Source organism: Myxocyprinus asiaticus, chromosome 7 (assembly GCF_019703515.2).
Source record: "Myxocyprinus asiaticus isolate MX2 ecotype Aquarium Trade chromosome 7, UBuf_Myxa_2, whole genome shotgun sequence".
Taxonomy (NCBI): Eukaryota; Metazoa; Chordata; class Actinopteri; order Cypriniformes; family Catostomidae; genus Myxocyprinus; species Myxocyprinus asiaticus.
Window position 1 is genome coordinate 40,820,386 of NC_059350.1, and position 17,266 is coordinate 40,837,651.

Sequence of the window (17,266 nt, forward strand, 5' to 3'; positions counted from 1 at the left end):
GGCCAGAGAGACCATTAAAATAGTACTCTTGTATTTATCCAGATTGCTTCAAAACTGTTTAGAATAATGTTAAATGCCAAATGCATGGGTCCATTTCCACCCGGTGGCTTTCAGAAAACAATGAAAGGTGGACACATGCATTTGGCATTTAACATTAGTATATCTTCTGTGTGCATTGTGTGATTTCCATCAAAATAGACCTTTTTCTCACTCAGGGTTTTGGACACGGAAGTAAATGTTTGCAGGGTAAACATAAAAAGTGGTGAATGGGAGTGAATGGGAGATCACAGCTATTTTCACTTACCCATTTGCTCCAAGACCAAAACAAAAAAATCCACTATTACATTTGAATGACTTTCCAGAAGAGGAAAAAATAGAGAGAGCGGTGGATTAAGACAGTAAATTGGGAGAAGATGCCAAATTTACAGTCACACTCTCAGCAGCTGCAATAGAAACCTCCTTGCAGCTGTTATAATTTGTTTTTTAAAATGAATTCAAGGGTTATTACCCTGCATAATTATTACACAAAGCATAATGTTATAAATTTATGCTTAATATTTAAAAAAAATGTATTATATAAAAAACTGCGAGATTTACACTAATAAATAAGGTGGAAACACGCCATCACAGTCTATGAAAAAGGTCTATTGAGCTGCATGTTTGGTAATGGGAGATGATCACAAGGATGTGGCTATTGTGGGTCACGGTAATAGCGTCACCAACTGGCAGCAGAAAGTGTGGCACTTAAAACAGACTTTGAAATAGTCCTCTTACATTTACTCAAATCGCTTACAAATTGTTTAGAATAATGTCAACACTGCTGATGGAAAATTGTGAAGGGATACTTAATATCTTTAATAGGGTTGTCATGGCAACGGATTAAATTACATGGTGTTGTAATCAAACTGGCATGGTGGCATATATCTATTATGCATTGTATGATTAGGGTCAAAGTTTACATGAATGTTGAGCTGTTGTGGTGTCCATCATGCATTGTTTTCCAAAAGCCAAGGGTGGAAATGGACCCATGGTGCTTGGGCCCGTCATTGCTGCTTGCAGCTATATATATATATATATATATATATATATATATATATATATATATATATATATATATATATATATATATATATATATATTATTTTTTTTTTTTTTTTTTTTTTTCAAGGTTTCAGGGGCTTTTGGGGCACTTAACATGCTCAAAAACTCATAAAGTTTTGCACACGATTCAGAGTCGTCGGCCATTCATACATTCATGTATGACACTCAAAGGTTCATACATGGGCGTGTAGAGGGGGCTCTGTAGCACCACCTAGAAGATGGGCATGTTCGAGGGGCTCTGTAGCACATCCCTTTTGAGCTACAATCACCAAACTTTGTACACATATAGATCTCATCAAGCTAGACAACTTTTGCGCTAACAGTCATAAGCTCCGCCCAACAGGAAGTCAGCCATTTTAGATTGTTTGAAAAATGCATGCTCTGGAATTTGAAATACTCCTAGGGGATTCATGTTACAAGTACCAAATGTGGGTGACATCATGCCAAGACACTAAATTGTTAACAGATTTTTGATATATCGAACGGTGTTGCCATGGCGATGCGATAAATTAAAATAAAAAAATGGGAAATGGAAATAGAGAATTATCATAGAGAAAGTTGCGCCAAGCTTCTGTCTTGTATGAGTTAGGCTTAATATGTGAGTCTAAACCTTCAAAGCGGCAACACATCATGATAGCATGGGTAAATCAAAATTATGTAAGAATGTAAGAAATGAATACTGAAATTTTGTGTAGATGAATTGCACAAGCAGTAAATAAATGTATTATTACAGGGGCCTGGGTAGCTCAGCGAGTATTGATGCTGACTACCACCCCTGGAGTCGTGAGTTTGAATCCAGGGCGTGCTAAGTGACTCCAGCCAGGTCTCCTAAGCAACCAAATTGGCCTGGTTGCTAGGGAGGGTAGAGTCACATGGGGTAACCTCCTCGTGGTCGCAATTAGGGGTTCTCGCTCTCAATGGGGCGCGTGGTAAATTGTGCGTGGATCGCGGAGAGTAGCATAAGCCTCCACATGCAGAGTCTCCGCGGTGTCATGCACAACAAGCCACATGATAAGTTGCATGGATAGACAACTGAGACTTGTGTTCTGCCCCTCGGGTTGAGGTGAGTAACCGCACCTACTAAAGTGGATAAAATAAATAAAAATAAAAAAATATATTATTTATTATCAAGCCAAGAACCAAAATCCTGCCCAAAAAGTATTTTTCTAATTTAGGAAACTTGATGGATGCTTGGTTTGGCATACATTCAATTCAGAATCATGTACAGTTTTTATTTTTTCAAGTTTTCAAAATTAGTTTTGTGAAGCTACAGTGCTAGAGTCAAGGCATGTTGGAAGCTCCTGTTCCAATCCCAGATTATTTATACTATTCACTGAGATTTGAGTATTTGCGTGTTTGATTTGATTCCATTACAAATCAAAGCTCAAAATGCTAAGAGTCTGCATTGCAGATATTATTGAAAACCAATGATGGCCTACAACTACTGGCAATAAAGGAGACACTCAAAATGGAGATGCATCAAAATTTCAAAGTTAAGTGCGCTGAGTCCACTTCCAGAGAAGCATTTCGATATTCTACTGGGAAGGTGGAATCCTTGAAAAACACCATGCACCCTGAGCAGCTCTGTTCTTCAAAGAACGCTGGTTCATTGAAATTGCCTTCAGGGAGAAGTTCCTTGATTTTGACTCAGGCAATTGCCAAAATTTTTAGATATTCCATTACAACAGACACAGCTACTTCAAACAGCAACAATAATTCTGGAGCTGAATGTAATTTTTAAAATCAACTCAATTGCTAAAGCAAAGATATACATATTATTTCTACATTTCACCAATCTGTCTCATTTAAAGAAACTTGCGCATGGGATGTAGCTGTGGTGAATTGTTTCAAGTATACTACTCTAGGATCACTGTGCTGCACTAAAATGATTGTCAAAAATAACAACTTTCTCTGGTATTTTTCTACATACAGAATTCTAAACCACTAGCCCTAAGTCATTTCTTGTCCTGCATGTTTTGTACATTCAAAACATTGCTTTTCATGCCATGCTTAACTCTGGGCTGACACGTTTTTTTAACCCCCGGCTAAATTTTTTAACCTTGGGTTAAAGTTTCACACTTGTAATTTTGAAAGGTATAGTACACTTTTAAGGTATATTTCACCCCAAAATGAAAATTCTGTCATTACGCATACTAATGTCGCTCCAAACCTGTATGACTTTCTTTCGTGGAACACAAATGAAATTTTAAACAAAAATCTTCACTTGTCTTTTTTCTATATAATAAAAGTGAATAGTGACTCTGGGTTGTAAAGCTCCATAAAGGACAAAAAGACACCATAAAACCCCAGGAAATTTTTTTTGATGCAACTTGTGCACTATACTCAAAGTTTTCTGAAGCCATATGATCACTTTGTGTATTGAAGTAATTATTTAAGTCAATATTCACTATACAATCAAATAAAATCATTAACCAACTCTTGTAAATGGCGCCCAATTCAAATATGGCGACAAATAAAGAACATCAAACGTCACTGGTTCTTGTGTTATGATGTTTGGTCATGCGACAAGAAAGAACCAATGAGGTTTGGTGCCATTGATAAAGTGATCTTATGGCTTCAGAAAAGCCATGACTTGGAAAATAGATTCATTGACTACTTTTTACAGAGCTCCTTAGAGGACAGGCTGGGAAGTTTTTTCTGAAATAGTTTTGGGTGCCCTTGCAATAAGTTTTGCATTCCCTCGCAATAAATTTTGCATGCCTTTGCAACACGGACACTCATAGATGCGTAACTTGGCAGAGTGAGATTGGATCGGCCCCAAACTCGGGTCGACGGTAGTCCTGGTGGTACTAGAGCGAATGATGGCAGTACATCCAGCCGGGGAGCCACGTCTGAAAGCCTAAAGGCCCTGGGTGAACGGCAGAGCAAAAGCAGTGAAAAAATGTCGATGCAGTCGGGAGGAGCAGTTGATCCATGGTCACAGTGACAGTGACTGAAGCCGGGGAGAGTGAGGTGCCCAGGCTTGACAACTTGCCCCAGGCCCCTGGATGTGCAGTTTAAACAGGGGGTATGATGATTTATCCTATCAGGTGCAGGTAAGCTCCATACCCTCACTGTCAGTGACATAAGCCGAGGTGGGTGGCACCTCTCGGCATGAAGCAGAGCCCAAGGGGCCTGGATGAATGAGCAGAACTGGTAAAATGACAGTCAGGAGGAGCGGTTGATCCATGGTCACGGTGACAGTGAGTGAAGCCGAGGAGGGTGGCTCCCCTCATGCATGCCCCCTGGATGTGCAGTTTGAACAGGGGGTATGATGATTTATCCTATCAGGATCAGGTAAGCTCCATGGGGACAGTGATAGTGACCTAAGCTGAGGTGGGTGGCACCTCTCAGCTTGAAGCGGAGCCCAAGGGGCCTGGATGAATGAGCAGAACTTGTAAAAAAAAAAAAAAAGTCAAAGTTGAGCCACCCTCCTCGGCTTCAGTCTCTGCCACTGTGACCATGGATTAATTCTGACTGTCATTTTACCAGTTCTGCTCATTCATCCAGGCCCCTTTGTCTCTGCTTCATGCCGAAGGGTGCCACCCACCTCGGCTTATGTCACTAACAGTGAGGGTATGGAGCTCACCTGCACCTGATAGGATAAATCATCAAACCCCCTTTATGCACCAGAGAAACTAGCACGCAGCCATCTTGAAAATTTTGTATCAGAACTTCCGATCTAACGGTTGCTATATAGATATCTATGGTGTTGATGTCAAAGTGTAATTAGTCAGCGAAGTGGATTTACAGGTTAAAGAGTTGTCAAAAGTTATCATGAGTATTTTAAAGTGTTCAGGGGATATATAACGACTGGAAGCAGAGCAGGGAGATTTTAAAACAAGAGTGCTTCATTCATAAATCCACAAGGTCCTACCTGCACGCTGTGGATGTACCGATATGCCTCCGTGCTCATGAAACTCCAAGAGACAACACAAAGTCTTTAAAAATATCTCTATAAGACACCTCTGGCCAGGGGTGGACTGGCTATAGGGAGTACCGGGCATTTTCCCAGTGGGCTGCTTAAGTACAGGCACGTCCTACAGGCGATATAGATGGCCACCCTGGGCTCCAAATTGCCTGAGCCCATTACAGATTGAATGTTCAAAACACTCTATAAGATAAATCTTTTTATTCTGTCTTCTGTCTTTTGTAAAACTGTAATGACTTTTATTTTGATAGTACTCATCATAGCGCATTTCTGCATGTGCACAGTATTTCTCTACCTTGTGTGGACCTCATTATTTGACATACAAATTACAATAATGGTGACAACCAAAGACAACATATTAAGTATAAGATAAGCTCTGAATAATCACAAAATGACAAAGAACTGCAAGTTACAACAAATACAATAACAGCAGCATATATATAAAAAATAAAAAAAATTGCATCATTTATTCATACTGCAAAGCATTACTGGGAGCTGAAGTGCGGCTTGCTGAATAATGCTTATGTCTGACAAATTGCAGAAAAATTGAGGTTTACTTTGTTTAAAGGATAGCAGAAACAGCACTTGTCAAAGCATTGGGCTTTTTACTTTTTCTCAAGAATAATCTGGGGAAGAAATTAAAACACTGCAGATACAAAGATGCAACAAACTCACATGAGTGAAAATATGAGCAATTAATCTGCAAAATATCTGCAAAGTTCTCCACTTTAAGAGGTATGTTTATTTTGTTTTACATGTATTTATATTTGTTTATATTTATATATGTACATATTCTGGCCAACTTTGTTTTCATTGATTTTTTTTTAAAATAAACATTTACACATAGTTGTGAGTAATTGACATGAAATGTTGAGCATTGTCATCAGTGTCCTTCTGTGTGACACTTTCTTCATCTAACTGTTTTAAACAACATTTTATGATCTTGTATATAGCTACAGTATATATACATATACAATATATTATTATTATTATACTTTTGTTTCCACAACCTCAAATAAACTAAGACAATAGTTTATTTGCACTTCTAGAAAAAAGTTTAAAGTTGATTAAGATCTTTATGCTGACTTGTCACAGCACCTAAAATACACACCTTCCCTTGTACTTTCATGTACATTTTAACCTAATATCGGTATGTTGGGGAAAAAGTTTTCAGACATGTTTGCTATAAAGTGCTTATTTTAGTGCTTTCTCTAAAAAAAATCTACTCATCACATTTACAGTGGTTTTATATGTTTTAAAGTTATGACAATTTTTGCACCTTGGGGCCCGTTGTCATGACTAGCAGTCAATAGAAATGTCATTTTGTTTTATTTTTTCAACACAAAAATTTGAAATTGAGCCAGAAAATGAAATCAATGAGCCGGTGTGTTATGGTGTGGTGTGTTGCGGGCCGGGTTTGGTGGGCCACTCTGGGCAAGAAAGTCCAGGGCCACTTTTTAGTCCCAGTCCGTCCCTGCCTCTGGCAATCTTCTCCTGTCATTCACCCATTGCGTCATATGAGCAAATGTTTTGAGTGTTAAACCAGGACCAGTTTAGTTTTATTTTATATTTTGTTTACAACAATTTTCATCACATTTAAGCCTCTAAAAATGTAGGGAGACAAATTAATTTAAAAAGTAGAACTGTAATTTTCTTTAATGGTATGAAATTAAATGTGTAATAATACGAGCTGTCACTTGAAGTTGAAGCCTAAATATTAAACAGAATTACACGTATAAAAATTAAACGATTGTATCATGAAAAAGTGCAGTGTGTCGTTGTAAACTGAATATGATCTGCCAGGTCCAGTTTACCTCCACAGGTGTCGGAAAAAAACGAACATTTAGAGTGACAGAAAAAACAACTCACTTGCATTTTCACGTAGGAAAGGGGTGTATGGCATCAATTTTATATCACTAGAACTTGAATTTTGCTGTTGATTTTAAATATTTGAAAATATTTTGTGTGAATTCAACTAAAAAAAATTATTCAAGTGGTGGATTTCAAGTTGTGAAATTTAGGTCTCAATATTCAGGTTGTTGAATACGGGTTGAGAAATTCAGGTGGCAAAATTTGAGGATGATATCTGGGAATGCAAGGAAGAGCAAACAAGCGTCGATATAACACATCTCTCTCTTTTACAATTGCAAAGCGATGGAAACAGCTCAAAAGTAATTTTAAACAACTGTGGCAACAACATTGTGAAAACACAAAAAGGTATGCTTTAGGGATATTTATTATAATGTTTCATTAATGTATTTTGATGATCAACTTAATCAGTAAATTAGATCCTTCACCACTAATGATATGGGCACATTTACCAGTGGAAACGAATAATCAAACTACCTCTTTTTAACTGTAAGTCTACAAAAAAAATAATAAATAAATAAATAAATAAACAAAATTTTATTAGCCTAAGTATTAAATAATAAATCTAAAAATAGATTTATTTCTATACATCTGTTAAACGGTTGTGAGATCAAAAATAGCTGAACAGTTATATAATATATATATATATATATATATATATATAATTTCTCCGCCTTCAGAGAACAACAGAGTGTGTTTAATCATTATATCCAAGGTAATATGAATCGGGTAAATAGCTACCTCTTGTTGTTACTATAAATAAGTGAAATAATACAGACCTATGGCTGACTGAAACAACAGCCGCCTTTACCCGTTTTGTGTGTGTTGCATGACTTGGCTGTTTGATAAAATTATATTTCACTTTCTCGCACATTTGTACTAGTGATGAATAAAAATATAGTGAACTTCGAATGTACAACACACATTTTGTACCTAATTGTTTACATTACCAGTCTAGATTGCTTCAGTTAGCATGCCATCTCGCTTTTTAATATTTTTATCAAAATTCTGGATAGTCTAGCCTCATATGTATTACATTTGTAGACTATTGATGATTTGTCAGTGTCTTATTTATTATTATATTTTCAAGCAGACCATGCTACCTTCATGATAATATAAATCTGGGCTTCATCTATATACATTACAGAAGTGTTCTGTAATATGTGCATTTGCATTGTACCCCTTACTAAAGTCAGACAGCAGTATTCAGTTATAGTTTCTTTTGTCTTGCATGTAATGTATGCGTGAAAGATCAAAATAGAAAAGTGATCATTACACGAGTCATTTAACCTTAAATGTCAGTCTTTTTGTTCCTCACATTTTTAGTATTAACAATCACACACACACACACACACACACACACACACACACACACACACACATAATAATACAGAGGCCTATAAAGTATTTTTTGTCATTTCCTGTAGCTATTATTAATCAGGTATTATTATATTAATTTCCTTTATAAGACACTCAATTCGTAAATATACCAAAAAAATAAAAATAATTCATGGTAATGTATGAGCATATTGACCTTTTTCATGTGACATCACTGTATGACCATGCTGGGGATCTGGGAATCGTGTTATTTGGTCATATATGCGTGCAAGTGAATAATTTTACTTGCCTTTTCAGCAGATTCGTTTAATGTGAATTGCCAAGGAGCAAAGAAAATCTGCTCCGTTTGTTCATCTGTATGCAGCAATCACACAAGCCCTTTAACACATCTGCTTTCCAGTATAGTCTGCCGGTATTTTACTTTGGATTGAACTTAGTCAATTACAACTTATACGACAACAGAAGTTCACAGAGCTGCACGTGCTGTCACAGTCACTTAAGCTGAGTCCACCACTGCCGCAGCATCATGCTCTTCTAACTAAGTGAAACACTTTCTTCGCTCCGCACAGTGAAAAAAGAATAGTTTAGTCATGCAACACCATTTTACACCAAGTCGAGCGGATATTTCAAGATTAAAATTGCAGCTCCAATTTAAGGCAGCACATTGAGGTAAGTTGTGGCTCTAATGCTAATGAGGGCTTTTTTGTGACATGGTGATGGTCATTTTGAGGGAGATTCTGTAACTGGGCTCTTATGACATCAGTTTTTAAGTGTAAATTTTTAAATCTGCAGCAATATATCAGTGCACTTTGTCCTGGCTGTCTCGTTTCAGAAAAGCAGACTTCGAATGCAACCTTCTTTCACGGGAATTCGGAGGATGCATGAGGTGTATCCTTCGTGCGCACTCACAACCCACAATTCTTTGCTTCAACGGAAATGTCTAAAAAAATGATGCCAATTTGCCCGTAAATATGATGTTCAGATGCAAGCAATGTTATTTCCCAAGTTGAAGTACCTCAGTAGATGGGTGCAGAGTATATAATATGTATAATTATATTAATATATAATTAAAATAAAGTATTAGACTAAAAGTACAACTGTAAAATCTATTTTCTTTTCTCTTTACATCATTATAACTCTCCTAAAATGTACCTCATACATTCCCTTCTAAAGGGACTTTGTTCCCTTCTCACTCAAAGCGCTCGCGCTTGTTAAAGAGTGGCCTGCTGTCATAGCAACCATGCAATGTTCCGGTTCCGTTTGTCCTATGAAGGCCATCACGTTTAAAGAGGCTTGTTTAAAGGAGGACACTCGGTATACTGCAGCCTTTAAAGGACGCGTCCTACCTAGCATGCAGCCTTCCAAACCAGACACAGCCACATATCGCTTTCACATTCTTCTTCTTGTGTTTTTTGTGATTCACATTCTTCTCTGCATATCGCCCCCTGCTGGGCTGGGATAAGTCATCCTTAAAATGACTTAAATATCGATCTCTTTCTCACCCACACCTTTCATATCACTTCTGAAGATATGGATTTAACTACTGGAGTCATATGGATTACTTTTATGATTCCTTTATGTGCTTTCTGGAGCATCAAAATTTTGGCATCCATTCACTTGCACTGTATGGACCTACAGATCTGAAATATTCTTCTAAAAATCATAACTTGTGTTGTGCAGAAGAAAGGAAGTCATACACGTCTGGGATGGCATGAGGGTGAGTAAATGATGAGAAAATTTACATTTCTGGGTGAACTAACCCTTTAAAGTGATAGCTCAGCCATAATTTAATATTCTGTCATCATTTCCCTACCATGATGTTGTTCCAAACCCCTGTGACCCTTTGTATTCTGTGGAACACAAAATATGTTAGACAGAATGTTAGGGACTGACATTCACGATCACCACTGGAATGTTGGGAGTTAACATCCATTATGTCATTTGTGAAAGTAACGAGATACTCACTACTTGAGTACTCTTTTAATTGGATACTTTACTCTTACTCAAGTAATTATTTATGTTAGCACTTTTACTTCTACTTGAGTAATTATTATTATTATTTTTTTTAAAGTAATTATACTTTTACCTGAGTACAGTTTTTGGCTACTCTACGCACCTCTGGTTATAACACAAGTCTACAACAAGGAGATGGCAGAGATCAGTTAGCGTCCTAGTTCACATCAATAAATCGGTATATTAAAGTTTAAATGATCAATGTGCTGCACTTATAAAAGCAAGAATCTAGCGCTTCTCTGTTCGTTCTCAAAATGTTTAGTGTTTTAAAATATTTTGCATATACACTAACGGTCAAACATTTTGAAACACTTGACTGAAATGTTTCTCATGATCTTAAAAATCTTTTGATCTGAAGGCGTATGCTTAAATGTTTTAAATTAGTTTTGTAGACAAAAATATAATTGTGCCACCATATTAATTTATTTAATTATAAACCAAAAATGTAATAAAAAAATTAAAAAAAAGATTTTGAAATTGATGACTTGGACCAAATAATAAAGAAAAGCAGCCACTAAGTGCCCAACATAGATGGGAACTCCTTCAATACTATTTAAAAAGCATCCCAGGGTGATACCTCAAGAAGTTGGTTGAGAAAATGTCAAGAGTACATTTCTGAAAATTCTAGGCAAAGGGTGACTACTTTGAAGATGCTAAAATATAACACAGTTTTGATTTATTTTGGATTTTAGTCACAACATAATTCCCATAGTTCCATTTATGTTATTCCATAGTTTTGATGACTTTACTATTATTCTGAAATGTGAAATATATATATATATATATATATATATATATATATATAATAAAGAATGAGTAAGTGTTTCAAAACTTTTGACCGGTAGTGTATATATAAAACTAGCCTATAGTTTACACCATTTTACATTAAAATTATTTTATGTTATCAAATTTATAGACAAAAATTTTAAATACACGTTATAATATATATATATATATTGTACGAAATAAACCACAACAACCTGGATTGTTAAATATAACTGAAGTGTATTGTTTGGACATTTTAATCAGTGTACAAAAGGTAGTGGACAATTACTGTACATTATAATTTAAACCTCTTTCTAAACAAGAACTCATGAGTGGTAACAGACAATTTCAGTGTAGGTAAAATGGTGCTTTTAAGATTGTTTGCGGTAGTTCTTCGAAATACAGCCGCATCTTTCCTCAAATTTATCTCATGGGATTGAAGCATCTTGGTATATAGGCCCTGATTTAATTTTAGAATGGATCTATTAATAGTAAATGTTGTTCATGCTATTATAAATAGTGCAAAGAACACTTTGTAGTGAGCTGTTTATTATGAGATTTAACTTTACCACCCTTTTGTTTTGTTTTTTCGGAATCGAAAAAAATTAGTCTGGAATTGACTCTTGGATTCGATTCCATCAATTCCAAAACCAGGAAACGGACTCGGATTCGATTCCCCAATTTCTGGAAGCGAACAGCCCTACTTCTCAGTAGCTTCAATACAAACAGGAAGTTAAAAGGGGCGGGGCTGAATAAGTTGAATACTCGAATTGCGGTGCCGAATGAATTCGGTGTGAAACGTAATAAGTAATATCACAGAATATCACAGCAAGTTGTTTAGCAACAGATATAAAGTAAACAATGCTTGCCTCATTATATTCTATTTATATTATTAGCTTGCCCCATTATATTCAATGCGTTTTGTAGAGAACTCAGAATTAGATTAACTCCGTAGCTTGTTGAACAATTTCAAGTGTGAAAAGCACATCAAAATTGTGTATGCGTTATTATTATTATTATTATTATTATTATTATTATTTATATTTACACAATTTTATGAGAAGATATTGCGAGAGAGCAGCCTCAGTAGTTTTTGTGAAATATCAAAGGAATACCAATTTTCTCGTTTACCAGTAGGGGGCAGGCTTTTCAAAAGAAACCACTTCATGACTGTTATAAGGAATTCAGGAATGGCGATCAATTCATGTTCAAAAACATGTAGAGTTTCATATGTTGATGAATGCAAGAAAAAAAAAATCAGAACACTGTTTAAAGGTGTTTTAATGTCAAAATCAAACTTTTACATGTCACATACCAAATCTTTCTAACCATTCCAACCCCATTTTGATTTATTTGTCATAACAAATGCAATGAACTCATTAATTCCATGAGAGAGAGAGAGAGAGCTTCAAAAACTCTTTCACATAGCATAAAAACAGAGAAATAAAAAACATTTTTTCCTCACAGGTGCAAGATTAAAGACCGTCAACATGCCTTTCAGGTTCAAAGTTCAGTGGTCATTTCTTTACAGGGCAGCAGTAAAATGGCGGATGCTGGGCGAGTACATGAGTTCAGTATTTAACGCATAAAAAGGTTCAAGTGAATGTTACGCAATGTTATTTTGCCCTCCCAACCCCATTTTTCTGGAAGTGAGAACTGTTAGGTAAACGTGCAGTAAAAAAAGAAGACACACCATTTCATATACATTATGCACACCATTCTGTACACTACTTACAGACTGCTGTATAACAGCATTTTTAGCCTACAAACCTGGCAAAGGACACATTTTTAGAAACAGATTTCCTCTTTCGAGTCCTCCTGGTCCTGGTTTTACAAACCCTGTTCAATGGAGCACTGTCCACAATTTCCCCACATCCAGGCACTGAGCTGCAGGTTCTGGGCTAGTCTTTTTCAGGTAGGCCTAAGTTTGTGCACCAGCGCTTCCAGTAAAACTGGATTTTGGCATAGATGGACTGAAGTCCACCAGTCGTGTTCCAGACCCAAGGCTGTTCCGTGAAGTGAGAGGGATGAGTCTGTGATTCTCACTATGGAAAACCAGAAAACACACTTCCGACACAGTTGAGAGAGAAAAAGATACAGTGTCTGAAAAAAAAGAAAGAGCAAGAAAACAGGTCCCCCAAACTATGGCCTTGTGAGGACAAATTGATCAGAGACAGAGCGCAAACTAAAGCTCAGTGTTGAAAATGGGCCGAGGACACATACTGAATCTCAAGTTTCCTGAGGTGAAATACATGTCAGTTTGTTTTTATCAATCAGATTGTACTTACAATGCATAACAAGAGATCAAAAAGCCATTACACAATTCAATGTTAAACTTCCAGAGGCTTGATAAGACTCACTCAATGCCAAAGACCAGGTCATGGCTGTCTTACAAGATTAATAAAGACTCATTAAACTGCCTTGATTCATTTTTCTGTAATAATACCAGGTATTTGCCTGTATTTAAATTGTATGACTTGTTTTGAACACTATGGCGTGTCATTTTTAGCTTTTTGAACGACATTTCCAGCTAAATTAAAGACTGCTGTCCTCCGTTGATTCATAATAGACATTCTTACTTCACATTCACATTCATACCCACACGTGCACCCGCACACACTCCACTCCTAACAAGATTATTATATCTTAAGAAACGAACAAAATATCGGATTCTTATTTAACAAAATAAGCATTAGGTTATCGTCATGCAGTGTTGCCTTTAAAGAAATTTGGTTTACATATGAGCTCTACTTAAAAGGGATGAGATACAGTATATTCGTTGCTTATAGTATAGTATAGATGTATATAACATTGTTTAATACCCCTATGTATGCACTTTACACAGATGATTAGTTATTCAAATACATGTCAGTGTCTTATATACTAGCTGAAGTTCAAGCAGGCAAAAATGCTACAACTACTTTCAAAAAATGTTTCCTTAAAAAAACCTCAGATATGCCAAAATTGTCAGTCTTTTTATACATACACACCTGTACACACACACCTGCATGTAAATGGATACAGACAGAAAATGTATCTTGTGTCTGTTTGTAAGCGTTTGTGTGTGTGTACGTGTTTGTGCTGCGTACAGAGTGTTGCGTTGTGTTATTTGACTTATTTAATCTCTGAGGTCTGATGAGATGGTAATTTAACAGTCATTGTGATAATCACTCCATTACGGAAGTGAAATAGTAATGAATTCCAGTAATGGATGCTGCAGTATATTCCCATATTTGAATAAAAGGAAAACAAATAGCTTTACAAATGAGAAATAAAAAAAAAAAAAAAAAAAAAATTGACAACTTGAAACCTTTTCACCTTTTTCTCTAAAAGTCTCTAATGAATGAATTTACATTGCATGTGACTCTAATTAAATAACTGTACCGGCACAGCAACAGAACACTAGTGAGATTAATAGTCAGGTATCACCATATGATTGGTTGGGATATTCTATGTCTTTATGCTACATGGTAAATACTATTTCCGTAATGTGCCACAATCTGATTCGTTGTCCCTTTATGACATGATATCCTCTACCATACTGACTATCTAGATTGTGGTCTGTGACTGGATTGTGTCCTTATGTGAACTAATTGAGCGGAAAACTCTCAGAGAACTAGCCATTAATCCCAAAAGCGTCCCCTATCTACCAGAGGCCTAACATGCAACCGATTGCCGTTAACAATGTGACCAAAGTCCATCAATGGTTATGGAAGAATAAAAGATGATGCACTTTTTCTCCTCAACTTTGATTTCTATATTTTACATCCAGAGAAATGAATGTATAATGAATTTTTGGCAAGGAGAAGAAACCTGTACTGAACAGGTATGCGCTAATATCTCAATGATCCTCCAATGCAGTGAAGTTGCTCAGGGGGACCCATGGTGGAAGGAGAGGTCATCTGGTACCCCTTGCCCCCCGCTGAGGCCAACTGCAGCTCACAGGTACACTTCTCTGCGAGACAGAGTGAGACACGAGGTGGTCTTATAGTCACCCCCTGTCCTCGTAAGCGGTATGACCTCTGGGGGGTGTGAGTCTTCCTCATCCTGCCGACATCCGAAGCCGGCGCTGCTGAACGTGTCATAGGATGCAGAAGTCATTTTACGGTTCAGAAGATTGCGGTTGTGGTCGCCCATGTTCCTGTTGCGGTCCCGGCGGCTGAGCGTTCCGAGCGGATCTCCATTTGCAAGCGAATCTCGGACCTCCTCGCTGCCTCCACTGCTCTTATCCGTGGCTCCGTCTCCATCTTCTTCGCGGTCACTGTCGTCCTCTGTGTTGTTGTTGTTATCACCGGGCGAGGTGAAAGTGGAGAGCTGGGGTGGTTCGATGTGTCTCCGTGGTGACGGTTGTACAGGCATCCAGCAGGTGTCGGAATGACCAAACTCATCACACTCTCGGGTGCACTTTCCCGTCAGAGCCACATCAGGTAGCTGCCTGGGATCTAGAAAAAGACAGACAGTTTAAGGATATCCTGCCCGAGAACTGTCTCTACTGTCAAGTAGGCAGGTAGGTAGGTAGGTAGGTCTATATCTATCTACGTGTCTATATACGTGTCTCTCTGTCTTAGTGAGTTAACAGTTACCATTCTCCACATGTTCCTCCTCGCCTACACTCCCTTCTGGTGTTGTCCTCTCATATCCATCCTCAGGCAGCGGTAAAGATCCCAGTCTGGGTCCAGAGGAACTCTTGCTACTGGGGGTCTCTGAGTCCTCCACCCCACTATCATAGAAGCCTTGATCAGGAGCCTGGCTCACCACTGAAAATGTCACCCTTCTGAGGGGCTGCGGAGAGACACAGAGAGACATATTAAAACATATTAATGAGGATATCTAACACGTGTAATAGCAATGAGGATTATTCACTGAACTGACTTCACAATGATTTCACATTGATCTCCATGGATATACACTCTGTGGATATATAAAATATACCTAGAATATGTATCATATACTATGCAGAACCTGTCAACCACGGTATGGAATTATTTATGGCATGTGTTTTATGGCACCGTCTACATGCCTGTATGACTCCACGACTCCCCAACCTCATCTTACTCCAACAAATCAGCACATTCAAAGTCTCATAAAAAAATCATAAAGTCCTGTTCAGACTATCTGAAACCAAAGGGAGAAATGAGCAGATCTCAGTAAAAAAAAAATCCAACCGCAGGAAACTCACATCTTCTCTTCAGTAACTATTGGAGCGATGACTGACAGCAGTTAGAAGAACTGCTTTATGAGCAGCACATTTATATGCTCCAATGTCTGCCTTAATCAAGACAATGTGAACTGAGAGAGAGAGAGAAAGAGAGAGAGAGAGGGAGCTAAATGAACAGAGTAATTAACTGATGGTTTCATTTTTCACTGGTGGGAAGTGAAATCGTAACAGATATGAGAGAGGGTGATGAATCAGTCGTTATGGGTGTCAGATGTCAAATCCAGCAAGTGACAAATGAACATTAATAAAACAAATCATCTGTTTTATCTACGAGCTCACGTCTGACATGGTTCTGACATTTGAGAGGTTTTGCTGACAGGTTTTAGGTCAAATCAACAACAGCAAGCCCCAAAATATACTGTAGATGTGTTAAAAAAAGTTGGAGAAAAGAAAGAAAAAAATAATAATCTGACAAAGTATAAGGTCATGTAAACGCCTTAAGCAGTTTTCTTTTATTTGGGTAAGGTCATAAAAAGTTTAAGCATAAACCAATCAGCACACACACACATTTTTGCCCATTTCCCTTATTTTGTGTTGCATGTAAACGCTGTTACCAACATTCTTACCAGTTTATCCAATGTGTGCAAGTGTTGTGTGCATGCCGATTTAGAATTTGACGTCAAAAGGAGAGAAAAAAAACACAATGATTTCAAGTCTATTGTAAACGTGTTTTATTTGCACTGTAGAATTTTTCTAATAAGCAGATTTTGTAATTTATCAAAGTATTAGTGTACATATAAACACACTCACTGTTACTTATCGTAGTCTCATTGGATGCACTGCCTTTGACATCAACAACAAAAGATAAAGGTATATGTATTTTCTCTCATCTTTAAAAACGTTATTTATTTTGCTTTCCTAACAAAGCACCATATCCCCACAATTATATGGTTAGTTGTATTTTATTTTTTGCATTTAGCATTCCTTTTTCCCAGCAGTTACCTACTAGTTGAGAACCACTGTAATTTACGCAGTATTACAGTATGTAGCTGTCACTGCAGCTGCCATTTTCTCCACACTGCATATTCTAT

General features: G+C 37.2%; 1 protein-coding gene across 1 annotated transcript in view; it reads right to left on the reverse strand.

Annotated features, from left to right (window-relative positions):
• Positions 1-12,280: 12,280 nt before the first annotated feature.
• The window catches only part of LOC127444117 (protocadherin-7-like), a 50,958-nt gene continuing 45,972 nt past the window's right edge, over positions 12,281-17,266 (reverse strand). The window contains exons 3-4 of the mRNA XM_051703319.1: positions 15,601-15,799; positions 12,281-15,459 (exon numbers count right to left, since the gene is read on the reverse strand). Of these exons, the coding sequence (XP_051559279.1) occupies positions 14,957-15,459; positions 15,601-15,799 (702 nt within the window). The 3' untranslated portion in view covers positions 12,281-14,956. The remainder of the gene's footprint in view (positions 15,460-15,600; positions 15,800-17,266) is intronic.